We start from the raw sequence: 20,211 nt of genomic DNA, 5'->3' as shown, positions 1-20,211 counted from the left end.
ACAGTAATAAACGAGAGGAAAGAGGTGCAAATATTTTCCCCTTTTCTAATTATTCTTCCTTCTTAAGCTTTATAGAAAGACAGAAAAGTAAACTAACATTAAAAATGAGCTAACAGCATTCATCTAAGAAGGAGGAAAATTTTTAAGAAAGCCTGTAAGATGGCTCCGAACTTCCAGACCAATTATTGGGTTTAACAGAGTTATGTTGAAAATGTATCCCTGAAATGTGCTGCAAACAAATGTTTTACTTTTCTTTGGCTTTATGTGGGGAATCAGGAAACAAGAGCCAGTATGTAAGTTGACTTGTATTTTGGAAAACTGTGCCCTTTAACTGTCATGTGACTCTTCATTTTAGAACCGCCCATCATTCCTGCCAGGCTGTGAAAAGCAGCAGCACATGGCAGTGAAGGCAAGCACCAATTTTCTTTACAAAACTGTCTTTGGCTCGTCAAAGTACAAATATCTAAAGCAATTAATTCTCCTGAAGATATCAAGTTTTTGTTTTTCCCTCTTGACTGACTTGTGGTTTTGTCCCTTTGCCTCAGATCTCCTCCTTGTTTGCATATCTATTGAGTTTCCTGCTGCTTCTTGAATGTGTCAATAAATCATTTAAAGTATTCCTGGAGTTCAGAGCAGTAACCCGGACGACCAAAGAGATATAATCTCTCCAGCATATCCTGGTTCTATCTAGGGGCCTCCCAGAACATCTTCCCAGGAGGCTTCCTAATCAGATGCCTGAACCACCTCAACTGGCTCCCTTAACGTGGAGGAGTAGCAGCCCTACTCTGAGTTCTCCCAAATAAAAATAAACTCTTCCCCCCTCCAGGAGGCATCAAAACCTGGAGAAATCTCATATCTGCTGCTGATCTTGTACTTCTTCCACCTTCGATTGCTGCATGGTTGACAAACCCCTGCTTCGGTCAGATAGACCCATGCAGCATGTTGGAGATTAGCCCACCTGGACCCTACAGAGTCATCAGGTGCTCATCAATTAAAGGCTCGCCAAGACCTGGATCCAACATGGAACACCATGATCCATGACCCAGGAATGGAAATGAATGTGCAGTTTTGTACAGAATTTTGTTTATTTATTTTAAAATGGCCTGCATTTGTATAGCACTTTACTCAGTCCCTAAGGACTCCAAAGCGCTTTATACTACATTCAGTCATTCACACACAGGTAATGGCAAGCTACGTTGTAGCCACAGCTGCCCTGGGGCGCACTGACAGAGGCGAGGCTGCCGGACACTGGCGCCACCGGGCCCTCTGACCACCACCAGTAGGCAAACATGGGGTTAGTATCTTGCCCAAGGATATTTGGCATGCAGCCAGGATGCAGCGTGGGATCGAACCACCGACCTTCTGATTAGTGGCTGACCTGCTCTGCCACCTGAGCTACAGCCACCCCATGTTTAGAGAAATGTTTCTCAATTTCTCTAGACTCAAAGGTTTTAAAGATGAACAAAAGCAGATCTTTATCTGCATCCCAGCATTAATGACTCAGCAAGTTAACACATTGGCTCATAAGTTGGCTGAAGTTCATCTGTGTGTATTTAGTTGGCTCATATTACTGCAGTACCAACAGCATAAATAGACATTTTTCTGAAACGAAATCCTTTAAAACATAAAATGACCAGATTAAATATATAACACACTCCGTATGTCTGTGACATCTGTTAACTTCCAGGTCCTCTTCAAAACCTTATTTCTTATTTTCCATCGTCCTTCAGTCAGTAAACCGTAACTTTGGTCTAATTACTACCTGAAAACAGTCTGAAAAAGCAGCAGTTTGGTTGCATCAGCTCTTTGACTTTATTACCCTATATTTCTTCTTTTCCCCATGTCATTGATTTCTTGTCTTTCTCCTTTCTAGGAAAATGATCATTTTGTCAGTTCCTCTTCTCATCTGTCTTTCCACTTCTCCTGCCATTTATCTCTCACCTTCTTCATTTATTTTCTCTAATTCCCTCTTCCTCCTTTGAACTTTCCTGAATCTCAATATTTCCATTTTTCTAAATTCCTTTCCAATCTAGATTTTCATCTTCTCTTCCTGCCTTGCTTCTTGAAATCTCGATCCCCCATCTATTGTCATCTTTTTAGAAAGAAAGAAAGAAAGTGTACTTTATTGATCCCCATGGGGAAATTCCTCTCTGCATTTTAACCCATTCACTCAGTGAAGCAGTGGGCAGCCATTGGGCGCCTGGGGAGCAGTGTGTAGGGACGGTACCTTGCTCAGGGGTACCTCAGGGTAGCTGTTCAGGGGAATCGAACCCCCGACCTTCCGATCACAGGGCCACCACTCTACCTACTGAGCTATCCCTGCCCATCCTTAACCCACTTTCTTCAAATCTATATACTCCATCCTCCTGCACCCTCCCATTATTCTTTTTTCCTTACCAATGAGAAGACCGGGAACAAGAGTCCGATGATAAAGCAGGTGACCAGTTTAACCGCCCAGTGTCGTCTCCTCCAACCCGGGAAGCCATCATACCACAGTGTGGCCAGCAGCTGCTGGCAGTTTGGCTGTGCCACAAACTGGAAAGAGAACAACAGGGAGAGGAAATGCAGTTTAGTATATGTGAAAAAGCCGTGAAAAGTCCTTTTAAACGTAGTTCATTAATCATACAGAGGCTTTTTTTTTGTGTGGGGGGGTACCGCTTGTATAAAAACAGCTTTCACATCACTACACAGAGTTCACATTACTACTTCCCAAGTCTCATCAGGTTACACTTTACAAAAATGTGATCACCCTGACTGCTTAATAAGTTCATGGAAACATTTGCCTCTGCCTGCTCAGTGGTGTTTATTTTGATGCTGATGCCATTACCAAATTATCTCCTCCTTCTTCACTTCATTCATTTTTTCTTAACTCCAGGAGGCTGCGGCCCTTTCATCTTTTCTCCCTCTTCTATCATTCCATCTATATGTAATTAAATCATTTTGTTATTCACAGTCACACATTCCCGATAGAGTAAAACACGAGTGGCTCTTAGCGTGTCCTTTATTAGTAGTAGTCGGATATCAGAGTGAACTGTCATCTTGTTAAAGTCCATTTCCATCTCGACTGTGACATTGACTCCTCTGACTGATTTCTACTGGGATTGGGATTTGATTTCCCCTAACCAATCACAAAAGAACAAGGTATCCACCTGAAGCTAATGTGATTAAACTCGACACTGCTGCACAGCAATGCAAACATACAGTTTTTTCCCCAGGGATTTAGAAGCAAAGAGCAAAGTACAGTAAAAAGAAAAATAGGTCTTCAAACGAGGTTGCTGGTAAACACGTAGGAGATAACCTTTGCAGATAATTTTCCAGTATTTTTAGAATCCTTATCTTGTTGTATCCACTGGTGCATCAGTGGATTAAGCCAGGCACAGGAATTAATTAATAACTGAAACCTTTTAAGACTTAATACCGGACAGTTAAAGACACTCAAACAGACCAGACTCACGTCTTTGACAGCCAGAGAGCAGAAAAAAAAAATCAGAACAACTGAGTCATTCAGCTACACAACATACATTCATACAGACGTGGCAGAAGCTCAAACTTAGGCATATAGACATAGCCAAGAAGTTTAAACTGAAAATCAGAACGAAGAAGAAAAGTCATTCTGAATGCACAACATGTCAAACCTTGAGGCAAATGTACTGCAGCAGGAGAAGACCACACCAGGCATCACAGCTAAAATAGGAAAGGGAGGGTACAGTTCATCCAGGCTCAACAAAAATGGACAATAAGAGTTTGGAAAACGTTCTCTGGTCTGATGAGTCTCGATTTCTGCTGCAACATTCAGGTAGTAGGATCACAATTTTGTGTAAACAACATGATAGCATGGATCAATCCTGCTTTGTCTGAACACCATTATACCACCAGGGTGCTGCATGTGGTGTCGTGGTGTTGGGGATGTTTTCTTGGCACAACTGGATTTTTTGTAACTACCACACCCTACCCCAGTTGTTGCTGCCCATGTCCATCCCTTTGCTACCACAGTGTATGCATCCACTAATGGTTTCTTCCGGCAGGATAGCACACCATGTCACAAAGCTCAAATAATCTCAAACCGGTTTCTTGAACATGACACAGAGCCTTGTAGAAGCCTTCTTCAAAAAAGTCCTGTTACATTTCAAAATAAAGCCCCAGCTACTTTTAAGATTAAAACCACACACAGAACAGTCTAAGATACACACACACACACACACACACACACACACACACAAACACACACACACAAAGAAACTAGTCCTAATAGCTGTTTAGCAGCAGGAATCCCAGCAAGGACTGTTCTTTTCTGCCTAACTACAGTGCATCACAAGATCAGCACCATGGACAGCTCTTTCCACACTCTATACTACAGGATGCTGAAATGTTTGAAGCAAAGCTGGTAAAAATTCAGACAGTCTCATAAAAAGAGCTTATGTTTAGTTATAGACAGTGCAGATACAATGTGCCAGGATCAATTATCTCCAAGCCCACACTTACAGAAAAAAAACACAAGGAAGTGAAGAAATCTGCAGTTATCACCAAATGTTCAGCCGTCAAAAGTTGCAGAAGATAATTTTTGACTGACAGTTTCAGGTGTCATCCTGTTTTGGTTTTTTTTCCTGTTCCTGTTTTCCAGTTTTCCTCTTCAATCTATTAGCTAAATGTTTGGTTCATAACAGTTTCCCGTCCTTGTGTGAAGGTGGATGTGCCAAATTGAGCTGGATGTTTATTTAGCTCATTTATCTAAAAGGATGTTTGTTTAAAGGAGAAACACATTATTAACATTCTCTTATACACATACAAAGACACACAGACATGACTCGGGGTGATTGATAACCTTCAGTCTCTGAAGCCTTTTCAGAGTATGAGAGTAATTTACAGTCCTGGGATTTTTACCAAGATTAAAACTAATCACCGAAAAGCAGAAATGAGAAGGAAGGAAGTAAATAAATTGAAAGGTACTGAATGAAGAAAGGAAGAAAATGAAAGATGGGCCTGGCAAGAACAAGGAAGCAGAGGAAGAGAGAAGAAAAGAAAAAGGGGGGCACAATGGGAGAAAGAAAATAAGAGGAAAAGTCAGACAGGAAGGAAAGAGGAATGGTTCTTGGTGACTCAGAGGGCACCTGAAGGTCCGATGGGGACAAACAGCCTTTGGCGTAATGCCAACAGTATTAGCGGTTGAACTGTAATGAGATGTAAATGGAAAAAACAGAGGAGCTACAAACCTGTCAGGGCTGAAAGTAACCTTTGGTTTGTCATAAAAGCTCACAGAGGAAGATAAAGCCTCCCCAGATTTACCCGTATGCTTGTGGTGGAGCATTTCTACGTGTAAAGATTACACATGATTCCTTTGTCAGGACTCATGTCACCATTTTAATGGAAACAAAAATGTTCACATTGTTTGCAGGGTTAGTGTATGTCGACAAGCAGCAGCAATTGCTAAATCTTTTTTACATTGTTGAATTATTGTTTAAATCACCAAGATAAATACTACATATTAATGCTATGGAGCATAACAGTATGCAAAGTTCTGACTAACTGTATGGATTTCAGCTTATTGACTGTTGCTGTGATTTGGACCTATTTAGATAAAGCTTTAAATGTGATGTACAACACAAATAAGAATAGGAAGATTTTCTGATTTTTCCTTTTTCCACCAACTTAGCATTTTTTGTTTTCTTCCACCCCTCAATTTCTTTCACCACTTTGTTAAATCAGTTGTCTTTGCTACATCCCATTCTCAGTGTTTTTCTTTTTCTTCTCTGTTCTACATCACTGAGCTTCTTTTCGTTGTCATCTTGTGTATTTTCTTTTTCATTATATGACCCCCAATCCTCTTTACTTCTCCCCTTCTATACATTGCGTCTCTTCTCAACTGATTCTCCACCTCCTCTGAGTTTGGTCTCCACTCCCGTCCTTCTCACTTTGTATTTGCTCGCTTGTCTTTCTTTTCTGCTCAGTCGCATTTCTTCTCCTCACCCCTTCTTCCTTACCCTTCTTCTTTTCTTCCATCCATCTTCCTATCCTCCCCTCAGCTCCAGCATGGTGTCCTGTTTCCATGGCAGCAGTATGCTAATGAGCTAGTTGATCTTTTGGCTTCACTAAACTACAGCAGTCTGCTCCTTTCTCTCCTTTCCTGTTTTGCTGTTGATAAATATGCTTGTCATCGTTTACTGTTGACACAAAAACACTTGCTGACGTAACAGCACCATTTGAGATGGCCTCTAGACCAATCAGAAAGTCAGAGCAGATCAGGAAGGAGAAACCTAAGAAGCAAACAGATCTCAGGCATAACTCTGTTTTTGGGATATATAGAACAAGGTGAGACATCACTGAAATAACTTATAAACTCACAATGAATCAGAATAAATTACACAACACTCTGAAAAAGCTGGGGTGGTGGGTGGTATAATTTCATCATCAGCGGTCAGTCAGCCAGTAGCATGAAGATGATAGAAATACATTGTCTGGATCCAGGCAGTGAATGGTAAATGACTGTGGTGGGCGATGGGTCAGGTCAGCTGAACTGGGGACACAAATGACATCATTTTCCTGTCTGAACCTACATTAGGTTAAGAGATCTACATTTTACTTGCATCAGCATTGAGACATGGATGAGTGGCAAATTCCAGACAGTCAAACTCCTACTGAAGTGGAACAAATGAGAATAGTGGCAATTTATGCCCTGATGATCAGTTTATTCTATTCTATTTATATTAAATTCTATTCTATTTAGCAATATTCCCACAGATATTATCTTTTGATATATTATTCTTTTTTATCTTTAGAAAAAAAAGGTGGCTAGGTTGATTTTTAAAAAAAATGCAGCAGCATCATTCATCATTTTCAATATATCTTTAACATGTCGTCATGATAGGTATTTTTTATACTTCCTAACGATCTCTTTTCTTTTTGAATGAAGAAGAAAATGGTTAAAATACATGGTTACCTAAAATTGATTGTAATTTGGCCAAATTGCACTAGCAGAAGGGTGTTAATAAAGTAAGAATTAAATGGTCATGTTATATAACTTATAACATGTGGTGGTACCACTATAAAGCTTAGCTGTCGTGTGCTCTGGAATATATTGTTAGCTTAGTAACTTGTCAGACGCAGCAGCTGAGACACCGGTTCTGTATTAATATCAGGCCTCCAGCTTGATACATTTTCTTGAAATACTGACAACAAAGGAAGCAGGCACCATCAGTTTTTTTAGTAATTTAGTATTGCCCCCAAAACCAGACTGTTAATATGGCCCAAATGTAACTGCCAGCTCTGGGACCCGTTTTTTTATTCCACTGTACAAGTTAATAATTTTCTAAATTTAACTGATCCAGAATCCAATTTGCAAAATAAACTATCACATATTACAAAATACGAGCAATGGACAACACAAACAGCTGATATATTCACCCGACTGCCAAAACCTATCGTATACATTTAAAATGAGCTCATGTTTAATGGCAAACAGCAACCACACATGGATACTTATCAGGTTTTGCTGTCTTGTACTGAAATTCCTTTTGTCTCACACTCTCCGTCTTTCATGCTAGCACTGGAAAAGTGTCACTGCGCCACCATGACGAATTTCCAGTCAAACTTAAATTGATTACCACGGTCTCTCTCCGGCAGCGCTGTGCCTCCTTCTCCCAGCAGGCTGGGTCAGTGGTGTGAAAACTGCAGAGGATAAAGTCTTAAACTTAATCTCAGTGTGCCTGCAGCAAAGAAACCACACTCTTTCATGCTAATCCAATAGCAGCTTTACATAACACACAGTACTTTTACTGGTCGGGGCAAGAGAGAGTTGTCTGAAAATGACTTTAAGGGATGTAAACATGGGGGGGTTTCCTGTAGAAATAATTTAGCGACCAATCCAGGGAAAAAAACCCAACAAAAAAAACAAAGCAAATCTAGCCAATGTAAAATTTCTAATTTTAAAACGCCACATCTTCAGTGTTTTGAGAAATATACAGATGTTTCCATGGTGAAATGTGGGGGGAAAATTAAGAGGTGGGAAATTTTGGACTTGGATATAATAAAATCTAATGGGCAACAGGGGGCAGCATTTCTCGATTAAAAAAAATAAGTCTACGGTAAATGTATGCCGTGCCAAGCCACTACCAATATGAGTGCGCAGCTGGGTGTCTGTAAAAATGTCAAATCTAAATGTGAAAAAACAACCTGTCTTCCTGACTTACGATGCTCACTACAGGCCAGATCTTTCTGGAAGATTATCATAAGATCAAGTTACATCGCTCAAAACATTTAAGAGAACTAAGGAGACCGTTGATCTCAGTATAACACAAAGTCAGTAAAACATCAGGTATATTAGTCTGTCTACTTAGAAACCTTAAATCATTGTGAATCCAGTTCAGCTGCTTTTGTGCAAATGAAAGTGGAAACAAGTGCACTGAAGAAGCAACACTAAAACACACACAAATCACAAATGGGATGATTTCTGGAGGTGGTGGCCATGGACCATGGCTCTCTCCTTATCCCTCCTGGATAATTTTTATTACATCCTAAATCTGATCAGTTTAGTGTTTGTGTCTAATGTGAAGAACAGAAGGTTCTGACAAGACAATGGCTCAGGCCACAAAATAAGATATTAAAAATATATATTGTATGTGCTTCCTGTGGGCCCAGATCTGCAGCATTAACTAAGCAGTTTTTATTTTATTTCAGGGGGGCAGAAACCAAAGCTTCCAGGAAACTTTACTTAAGCACAGGAACAACGTGCTAACTCCAAACAGAAGGCGTCTCGTGCTAAGAGACAACACTCTCAGTACTGAATCCCTGAGCTGCTTAACTAAACTATAAGAGTGTATTAAAAAAAAGTTACACTGAAGGCTTATTTTACTTATTAGTATCATAAAATATCATTTTAAACCTCAAAGTTACTGCTGCAAAACAAAATGCTTCAAAGGCACTTTAATCTGTAAACTGAATGACTGTTTTCTTGGATCATTTCTTGTATAATGACCACACAATATCTTCTAATCTCTCAAAGCATCAACACAATCAAACAACAAAGATTCAAATTTCCCCCCAGAAAAGAAGTAAAGTCAGCGCTGATCAGGCCTTTTTGTCACTGTATGTATTTTATGCCAGGTTTATATCAGGACAGCTTGTTTATCAGGATTTCACTGTCTCTATTCTTTCATAAAACATTTAAAGACATGAACAGAGATTAAAAACAAAAAACAACTCACGCCCACGCAGCAACACATGCACCCACAGCCGCACAAAATAACAACAGCAAGAAAAATATACCATGAAATCTGCACTGCTGGCAGCCCACTGAGTTTCAAATGACATTAGCAAAGTGAATGGAGAAAAATGCAGGAATGAATCACAGAGACGAGCATTAATAGTGAATTACAGGGAAGCGCAGTGGCCAGTTAAGACTCATGTTAGATAAGCATTCCTTATTAAAAGTCTTCATTCCTGTTAGCTGTGATGATAAGGACACAGACTATGAAAAGAAAAAAAAAGAAAAAAGTATTTTCATCACTAATAAATGCACCGAGTCATCCAGCAGATACTCCAGGGAGCTGGCACAGACAAGGAAATTAGCAGAGTGTGAAACCAGGCTCTCCAAAAAGGACCCAAACTCCTTTTTATTAAACTCCTCGCAGAGAGAGACTCGGTCGAGTTGTGATGACTCATGTTAACCTGCTGAAAGGAGCAGCAGCCTGGAGTGCTGCGAGATGAATAGGCTTTTACATTATTTGCATTTCCGCTTGTTCAGGAAACCTTTGCGGGTTACGTGATGGGCACAGCAACCGTTATACAAGAATTCAAACTTGACTTCTGTGTCCTACTTTAGCCCACAGACGCAAGATCTGGCAAATGTGCCGAAGCACTATCTAGAAACGCTCTGAATCTTTTAGTCATGTACATTACTTGTCCTCACTTTCCTTTAAAGCTCCCTTGATGGCTGGCAGCATGTTCTTCTACTTTGTTCATCTATTTTGTTCTTTCTCTGAGTGGGTCTGTGTTCATTGATTGGTTAATTTGTTGGCACACCTGTGCTGATGCAAACAGGACCAGCTTGCAAGAGATCAGCACCTCTTATGTGACCTGAGGAAAGGAACACGAAGAAGTGGTTCTCAAACTTTTTCCTGACATGGACAACTTGTGACTTCAGCCTCAGTCACATAGACCTAGAGACCGATTAGAGACCCACTATAGGCCCATCAGTTACTAGGGAAAATTGTGTAATTCCAAATTGGTTGGTGTGTGATTAGGCACAAACTGGCTACCAAAGCTTTACATTAAACGTAATTCCACAAGCACTGTGTTAGTGAAATGCGGTGAACTGGTCACGCTCCAAAGACTCCTCTGGGATCCTTTAAAATCCAGATGTAAGAAAAAAAGTCTCAGCCAATGCGAAAGAAGCTGAGCTAACCAGTTCATTGTTATCACACCCTCAACATGTTTGGGTTACTGCTTTTACACACGCTACCATCCAGCTAATACAATTTCAGTTGTCAGTTTAGTCACACAGGTCTACAGACTAGTCGGCAAAGCCATGGTAACCTCTTGCTGCTAAGGAAGAATATGTTTTCATAACGTGTTGATGAGCGGTTCCCGGAAATTGCTGGGAGTTGCTAAGTGAAATTAGTCACAAAGAAGTATGGAATATAACAACTTGTCTGCAAACACTCACCAACTACTTGCCAAGTGGTAGTAAAACTAAAAAGTGTTTCTCCAGACAAGTCTTTGTCTTCCATGTGAACCGCAGGTAGCCAATCCCTTTTTTTCTTTACTAATATAAACCAAAGAAATCTTAAGATGTTTTTTCAGTGCAGCACTGCACTGCAAAAACATCTTTGCAACTAATTTCTCTTAGCAACTTCCAGCAACCAGTTGCCAAGGGACCAGGGTTGCACATTTAGTTTGAGTGGTCTGCTGAGCAGTCTGTAGGTCAGTGTGACTAAACTGAGGGCACAGAGACTAATTATAAACCAGCCACAAAAAGTAAAAAAACACAGCTAAACTAAATAATGACAGTGGGAAAAGACCCACTGGTAACCACATAACAAAGTAATCTGTGGAAAAATTATATATATGTAGATAGGGAACACAAACGGAGGACTCACAGTGAGAGATAACTATTAAAGGGACAGAAGAAAAACTGAAAACATGGCAATGTTTACTTCTGATGTCATTATTTTTTGTTGTTTCTTTAGTTCTGTTACTTCTGGGGTCCCACTTAAGCTGATGCTGGGAAATAAGAACTCCTGGCTACTTGAATCACAGCTAAGTTATATAACCAGACAAAGCAAAATAGGCCTCCTAAAAAATTCAACCCGCATTAAGGAAACACAATGTATGACTGGCTGCTTGTGTTTTTTAGTGCAGGTTGCTGATGCTTGTGGAGATGTTTGGTAATAAACACAACTTGAAGAACATTTATAAATGATTCAGCACTCATCTTCCTTTCAGTAACATACCTAGGAAAGTAATTTCCACTGAGAATCCTCTGCTCACTGCAGCTCAGACTCTTTCATACTGAATAAAGCAACGTCGTATTTATGACCAATGCAGGGAAGAATCACACAGTCATTAATGAAGCAAGATGTTTCTTCTCATCTTTCCACAATTGTTTTTTTCCGCATTTCTAACCCATAGTTGATAAAAGAATGTAAATATGGGCTGATTATGCCCAATTTTATAGTGTTTAAGATCATTTAATCATTATTAGGAAATACAGATAATACACTCAAACTGCAGATGTATTGAAGACATAATGCAGATTTTGTAGCTGTTAAACAACACCCATAAATAAATAAATCCATAACGTTAATAGTCGCTAAACAAAAAACATTCTCCTACACTGTAGTATCATTTTGATCCACTCTGCAATACCATCTATCTGACTGATAAGAGCTTCATTTAGCATCATGTCAAACATGCTACTTATGCAGAAAAAGCATTACTGAAACACAGTGAGATTATCTCGACAGAGAACAGAACAAAAACACAGCATCCAATGAAGAGCTTTGAATGTCCTTCAAGAAGCCTGGAGAAGTATTCCTGAAGACTGAAGTTCAGGCTAAGAATAAAGGTTTTCATATTAAACACTGATTTTAAAGCTTGTTAAAAATCCACAAACTCTGTTTTGTCCTCTATACTGTATTTTCTTGTATATTTGCACATTTCAATAAACTGCTTAAACTATTTCCCATTTTCCCAGCAAAATATAACAAATATCTCTGTGAAACCATCTTCTATCTGACTGCTTCTCCCCACAAACACTGCTGGTACTTCAAATGATAGTAAACATCCTCTAATAAATGACATCGTTGCCCACCTGCATGTAGCCAGGCTGCCGTACACAAGCTACCAAATCTTCATATCAAACTTTGTTCTCCAAGCACTGCGACTACAGGGAAATGTAGTCAGTGGTCCAAAGAGTCCTGCCGTGTCGTCAATATCAAAGCGCGATAACGATTTTCAGCCAGTGCAAAAGATGCTGAGCTAACCAGTTCATTTCTCACCCCCCCCCACACACACACACACACACACACACGCGCGCTTGGGTCACCGCACTTCCTCCTGCTTCTGACACTAAATGGCAATCTGCTACACAAACTACTTTCCAGATAATACAATTTCTGGGCATTTTGCCTCGACCGCTAAACCACTAAGAAATATGCTAACCGCTGCTACACAGCAGCAGTTAATTCAATTTCTCTACAGCCTGATGTAATCTAAACAAAGCAATACACTAACTCAAAGCCATGCTAACACTAATTCATTTTGGCTGTCCACATGCTTGTGATCCATATGCAAATACCCTAAAGCCCTTGTGTGCATCTGTGTGCTCCGTGAAGCTGATTCATGTATTCATATTTGATCTGACGTGCTAGGCCTTTCTTCTGTTAATCCTCTCCGATTTCTTTTTTTATTTTGTCTTTTAGAAAAAGAAATCTCTCTGTCACACTTTCTTCCTTTCCATCGATCTCTCTGGCTCTCCTTTCTCTCCACCTACTCAAACTGCCCTCCTTTCTTACACTGCTTTCAAATTATTCTCTTCAGTTCAGCAATGGAGCATCGTGCAGTCATTTTTGGATCACAGAAACTCGGCACTGTAAGCTGCTTTCTCAGAAACTTCAAGAAATGTATTAATTAATAACTACTACAGTTAAAATGTTTTTGTTTTATTTCTTATATTCTTTAGATTTATCTATAATAAATCTATCTATAATTAACTTTAATATCCAACAGGTTGTAGGCCAACAGCATGGGACAAGTTTAGGGTCAGATTGCACTTCAGTCAAATGTTAAACAAGCTCAGATTCATTCACCTCTCAGCTTCAACTTTTTTTATATAGCACATCTAGAACAACAATAGTTAACCAGGGTGCTTTACAGCTTCGGGTAGCAATAAGCCAATGACAATAAAGATAAGAGAAAACACTAGAATAAGATAATATAAAATACAATAAAACAGGGATGCTCCGAGATGTTTCAACACAAACTAAAAGCAAGAGAAAACGGTTTGAGTTTTGAGAAGGACTTGAAAGTCTCTAAATGACTGAACACATCTGATGTTCCGAAGTAGGCTTTTCCATAGGACCGAGCCTATAGCCAAAAAGGTCCCATCCCCTCCATTTCTTTAGCCCGGGAACATTGAGTCATCTGATTATAGGACCTTTGTGGGGTCTTGTAGCTGGGGTGTGGATAATTAAAAGCTCAGATAAATAAGGAGGGGCGAGCCCATTCAAAGCCTTAAAAACAAGCCATACAATCTTAAAATTCATTCTAAAAAGGGGCAGGAAGCCAGCGAAGAGGGGATAAAACTGGAGTAACGTGCTCTCACTTTTGTCCTGGCAAGAAGCCAAGCAGTCGCATGTTGTACATATACAAAATTCATATGGTTACTGTAGTTTGACGTTAGCCAATTGTCCGAGTTGATAAAAACTTGTTTGAGGACACAGCTAATCAGTTGCTCAAATTTAAAACCACTGTTAAAAATGAAACCAAAATGCTCTGTAAAATGTCAAAATCAAGTCCGAAGTTTCAAAGTTTCAAATAAAAGTAAGTGTTTTGGCCTCACAGGATGCTTCTTGTATTCAGGTATGCCAAATATGTTCACATCTGTTAGATTAGACGGATTTTCAACCAACTCTACCCTCAACAGGTGACTTGTTAAGACTATAAAAACTAACATGTGGGTAAAACGGGTTGTTTTAAGGATAATTCACATTATGATGGACAAATTTCATTCTTGTACATTTAATCTAACCTGGGCTGCTTTTATGGCTCAGTTAACGAGTGCCAAATGCTTTGTGGGCCAAAACCAGGTCAAAAGTCTCAAGTCGGATGAGATGATCAAAAAGTTTAGATCAGAAATTTGTAAAAAACAATTTCTTTTGTTTGTTTGAATCGATGGTAATGAGAAATGGGACCCGAGCAGTCCTGGCTAAAAAGTTTTCAAACCCAACGGCAGAGCGTCAGGTGAGAAGAGGTCAAGGGAAGAAGTCTGTCCTGTTTTTGTTCTTCTAACTTTCATCAGGTGTCATCCCGAGGCGTGTGAGGGGGAACAGTCACAGGAAATGATCCGAGTTGTGGTGTGTGCCAGCGTTCAGAGTCAACACAATCTTCGCTCACCACCTGGACCACTCACCAGATGTGCCTCTCTGCAACTTTGCTAACTTCCTAAAATTAAATCCAAGTTAAAGGATTATCATTATATGGCACTGAAAGAAACCCAGGGCTTGTTGCGTAGGCACAAGTGGAAAGAGAAATAATGGGTCTACTGAGAGATTGAAAACAAGAAAAAGTAGCTGAGGTTAAAAGGTGATTGGGAAAATTAGATCGGCCAAATGTAAAAAAAAAAGATGATGCTTTAGATTTTTGTGAACCTATCTTCTAAACTTTCTGATCACATCTTTTAGATTAGGGCCATATTTGGTTAAAACTTGACTAGTAATTTGATATCTGGCCTATAAAAGGTGAAACTACGGCTGAGCTGAGTTGAGGCAGCCTGACTCGACACCATCAATCAAGGCCAAAAGCGAACAATAGAAAGTTTCCACTTTGTGGTAGAGATGGCACGATACCACTTTTTTATGTCCGATACCGATACCGATATCATAAATTTGGATATCTGCCGATACCGATATGAATCCGATATAGTGTTTTTTAATCAACAAAACTGTTTTTTAAATATCTTGCTGCATTTTGTATAAGTTCATACTCAAGTTTAAAACAACAACTACACTAAAGCTATTCTGTTATACCTGTATGCAAAAAAAAAATATTTCATAGTTCAGCAATACTGATCAATCTAATAAACTTAAACCTACACCATCCTCCCTATTCTGGTATTTTAAAGAGTACTTAGCATAAATATTAAGCAACCTAACTAATAGGGTTCCAACTCCCAGCAACAACAAAAATAAATAAATAAAAAATAGGGAACCACCCCTCACGCTCCACCTCATGATGCTTAATCGACGTAATCAACCTTAATTTGATGCAGTGTGAAAAAAAATGCACAGAAATCAATTATTTTTCAAGAAATATTAAATAGATTCAACATCTTTCTTCAACAAAATTGCAGACTGCACAGATGGTACCTTCCCAAAGGAAAAAGTACTATAGCTTACTAGGGTATATTAGACTTAATAGTCACTATATACAGTAATTGACTTCTATTCATTTTACATCAAATTAAAACTTTGGGTGTCAGATAATTATTTATTAAAAGCTCGACATTTTAAATGAGAATAAGAAAGAAAAGTATGTCTTTGTGCCCCCTTTTCCCTGTTAATGCCCTATCGGCCCCCCTGGCTAAACTTTGCTAGATCCGCCCCTGCACAGTTACCAGCCGTCAGCTCGTAGAAAAAGATCCTGGTGTAGAAAGTAATATTAAATAAATTCTAACAACAGCTTATCAAGCTTAAACGTGCTGCTGTTGTTCAGCCGCTGGTTTCCTCTTTCTGGTGCAAAGTGGGCCAAAAACAAACAAGAGAGACGGACTCGCGACAGAAAAGCCGATCAGCTGATCATTAAGCAGTTTCATGATTGAAGTAGCAGCAAGAAGAGGCAGTCGCTCGTTAAGCTTAACGCAGGAATGCTTTACAAACATTCAGAGATGGACTTACACACTTGCTTTACTTCTCTCGGGGATAACTTTGTCGGAGATGAAATGCCGGGTTGCTAGCGAAGCTCCACATGCTATCCAGACCACCGACAGGTCCTGCATGCCACAGCCGCTCTATCACGTGATGCATACTGCTCCGACGTGCTAACGTTCTGAGGTGAGTTACGGCGTGTTGCAAGTTTTGTGAGGTGCTTTCGTGATATTTAATGGATCGGATTACATTTTTTATTTTTCTCCGATATCCGATCCAGTAATTTAGGTCAGTATCGGACCGATACCGATACGTAATATCGGATCGGTCCATCTCTACTTTGTGGTCAAAAATATATTGGCATTCAGGTAAGAGGTTGTCTTTGGTTCGTTTCCAGATGGCTCTCATTCCCAAACAGGCTTAAGATGGTTTTGAAGAATGTGGCAGGTGGCTTAATTCCCCAAGTTGAACACAATGTTATGTTTTATCATTTAGAGTAAAAGATTCAATCCAAACCTTAAAAAAAAGAAACACAAATTGAGAAAAAAAGGTCATCAAAATCATGTGTTAGTTATCTTTGCTGCTGATGCTACACTGCATTTTTGCCCACTAAGCCCTGCTGAGGTGTCCTGCTGTGTTCTGTCGAGAGCTGTATGAAAAGGCTTTATGTGTGTGTGTGACAATAGTCTGGTCATAAACACAAATGATTTAGTACAAGGCAGGATGCCGCAGTTACAAAAGACTGCAGATGTGGTGTGCTTGTGTGTGTACGTTTGTAATTGAGGACGTATTGATAGATTAATTAAAGCAATAATTAATTTGGATGTGGTGAATAAAGATGAATGAAGGTCAGCATATTATTCAGCTCCTGCAGCGGATTATTGAACCTCACACACAGATGAAAACAAATATAGTAACACAACTGAACAGACACACAGACACACAGACACACACTCACACACACACACACACACACACACACAGGCACACACACACACACAGGCACACTCCATTTATTATTGAGACTGCAGTTAATGTATAATTTAAAAAGAGAACAGGTATCACAGGCTCAAAGAGAGAAAAAAGGATTTAAATGATTCAAATGCACACAAACAAAAATACGCATGAACACACACACACACACACACACACACGCACACACACTTTATAAGCTTTACTGTGGGTTAAATGGGGTTAAATGGTCATGATTGAAGGCTCTTTCATAAAACCTTCCTTTAATCAACAGGTCGTCGACACTGGAGAGCAAAAAGAAGAAGAAAACAGTAGAAGGGAGAATGCCAAAAATGGCAGCGTGATTTTCTTTCAGTTTGCATAAAATTTAATAGAATTTAATAGAAAAAGGAAACTGGGAAAAGTGTAGCAAAGCACAAACCCTGCCACGCTCTCCTTCAGTGCTTCCATCATTTCTAATAAAAGGTATTTACCAGCCATTAAGGTTTGAATGACCATCTTCAGTGGAACATTTGTATATACCAGTACCAAGAACCACCAGAACCAGTAAAGGCTTAATCTGTATGGCCGCTGTTGTGGATTTGTGTCTCAATAGACAGGCGTTTAGACTATCCGTGAACGTGATGCAGCAGTTTTTACCATAAGTCTTCATATCTAACATTCACACTGTGATGGACCATCGGAGACCTACTTGTGGTTGTGCATCTTACTCTGACACACACACCAGATCAGCCAGGGATTGAACCACCAAACCTCTGATTAGTAGAGGGCCTACTCTACATGCTGAGCTACAGCCACGCTACATACTACCAGAATGTACTCAACTGGGGAATAACGTCATTCCTGAGATCCAGTATCCAACTTCCGATTTCCAATATCCAATTTCTGCAACATGGCTATTTTGAGTTTCCTATTTTTTGTTATATATTGGGTTAGGTTCTGATTATTTTGGTATCCTGTGTTTTGGTTTCTGTTTGTATTTTGAGCCCTCTCTGGTCCCACATCGCTGTGTTCCCTCTGTTGTCTTGTCCACAATGTCATAGTTGGCTGCTCATGAGTCTGTGTCTGTAAAGTTCAGTGTACTTCCTGTTTTACTTTAGCAGTCTTCGGTCTGTGTGCGTAATGTTATGTTTGCTCTCCCCTGTCTCGTCTGTGTAATCAGTGTCAGCTGTTTCCCCTTGGTCCTGTGTCTTCCCCTGCTAGTTGTCATGTCGTCCATCATACTATGCTGTGTGTTCTGCCTGTTTGTGCTTCGTTTACATTTCCAGTTTAGCTAGTTTTCTGTTCTTTTGCCGTCCAGCAATAAAAGCTGAGTTTTGAGTTACTTTTGCCTCCTGCAGTCTGCATTTTGAGTCTTACTTTCCTGCCTGCTGGACACAGTCCATGACAAAAACAAAGTAAGATGAAGAAGAGAAATAACCCTCCCCCCAAAAAAAAGTGCTGACAGGTGAAAGTTACAACTTCCTATCTTACATACTTCTGTCACTTCCCTCCCTCAATCCTTGCCTGCTGCTCCTCAAAATAACTCCTTCCATTCTCACTTTCGTAATTACTTTTGGTCTCCCTCATCATCCTGCCTCGATTGCTATCATTTATCAAAATGTCACACAATCTTTACCCCATTTGTCTTTTTTCCCCTCTGCGCTCTCCTTTTCCTCCTTCTGTTTTCCCCAACTCACCTTTTTCTTACTTTAAAACAAAAACATTTTCTTTCTTCATTTCTTTTCTTCCAAACTTCAAGCCCCAAAAGAAAAACAAGAAAGAGAAGATAAATATATGTTTTGACCGCCCTGCTGTAATGTGACTCACTCGCTCTTCTGCTGACTCTATTTCTGTGCCGGTTCCCTCTGTTCCACCTCACTCAGGTTTTGTTTCGTCTCTCGCTGTTCACGTCTTCCCTCCACCTTCCGTGTCAGCTCATAACCACCGCTCTGTCTATCACAGCAACCCTCCTTCATCATCACCCTCTGCTCTCTCTCCTACAGGCTCTCCACTTCCTGTTGCAACCCATCAAAACAAACCGTGTAAACACTGAATATCACAAAGTCGTTTAGCTGTATTTCTGTCAGCTCAGCTGTTGGGAAGTAAAAGCACTTCCAGAATGTCTGAAACAAGTATGCAGAGAAATGTGAATGTATATCAGCTTCTTCATTTTCAGTTTAGATTTAGCAACTGCTGCTCACATTTGACACTTTATAAGTTAAAAAATAAAAACAAAAAAAAAATGGTACATTATCTGTCTATATCTATTTTGCTCTATATCCAATGTTCAAGAGAGTGTTAGAGATCTAAGCATCTTGAATAAAAGTTAAAAAAAAGGTTTTACATTTTTAAATCCCATACTTGTAATAGAACTATTTTTTATTATTTAAGTGTAAAACTAATTTTAGATGTGATGTTTCTTTCATTCAACATCTACTCATTAAACAGAAAGGGATCTCCAATGTAGAGGTCTGAGCATTCCTCCTTACACTATACCACATACACTACGTTGTTGAGAAGTTAAGTTTTTAACTTAAGGACACTCTTTTGAGGATGCCAATGTTCACATTTTGGACAGAGAGGACAGATGGTTTGAAAGAGGAGTGAAAGAAGCCATCTATGTCCACTGTGAGCGACCATCTTTGAACAGAGGTGGTGGTTTACGACACCAACTGTCTGCCATCTATAATCCAGTTCTGAGATCCCTTTCCAGACGCCTTAACGCCCACTCACATCCTGGGCCATCTGACCTCAGGAAATCACATGATAGGGTGGGGCTAGGTTTCACAATGAGCTCACCCGAAACCCTGGCTGATTGTGACCCACACCAGTTTTCAAACCTTGACTCGTGTGAGGTAGAGGATCAATAGGGGGTCCATCATCCCTTGGGGAAACTTCCAGAGGGCTTAAAATCTGGGACTCGCCACCATTTGTTCATCTTCAAGGAACTTAAAGAAGTCCAGATGACAAGTCCTGAGTAGTTTACCATCTCTATCTCGTTATGGAAAATGCTTGCGTTCCCAGTAGTGTGACGTCAAACCATAAAGTAGAATTTGTGCTTGAATGACACACAGAAGTGGCTTGTATTTTTCATCAATATATTTGTTTTATTTTCTAGGGTTTTAATGCATGGTTGGAATGACAGATCAAAAGATCCTTGGCTACGTCTTTGTTTTGTTTT

General features: G+C 39.8%; 1 protein-coding gene across 1 annotated transcript in view; it reads right to left on the bottom strand.

The window, feature by feature from the left end:
* LOC102303630 (short transient receptor potential channel 5) overlaps positions 1-20,211 on the bottom strand; it is a 224,732-nt gene that overhangs the window by 62,611 nt on the left and 141,910 nt on the right. The window contains exon 9 of the mRNA XM_005946022.3: positions 2,398-2,535. Within this exon, the coding sequence (XP_005946084.1) occupies positions 2,398-2,535 (138 nt within the window). The remainder of the gene's footprint in view (positions 1-2,397; positions 2,536-20,211) is intronic.

Source organism: Haplochromis burtoni, unplaced genomic scaffold, assembly GCF_018398535.1.
Source record: "Haplochromis burtoni strain Fernald_Lab_line unplaced genomic scaffold, NCSU_Asbu1 Contig_470, whole genome shotgun sequence".
NCBI classification, from domain to species: domain Eukaryota; kingdom Metazoa; phylum Chordata; class Actinopteri; order Cichliformes; family Cichlidae; genus Haplochromis; species Haplochromis burtoni.
The sequence above is the reverse complement of the archived record's forward strand: the minus strand, read 5'-3'. Positions and strand labels throughout refer to the sequence as shown.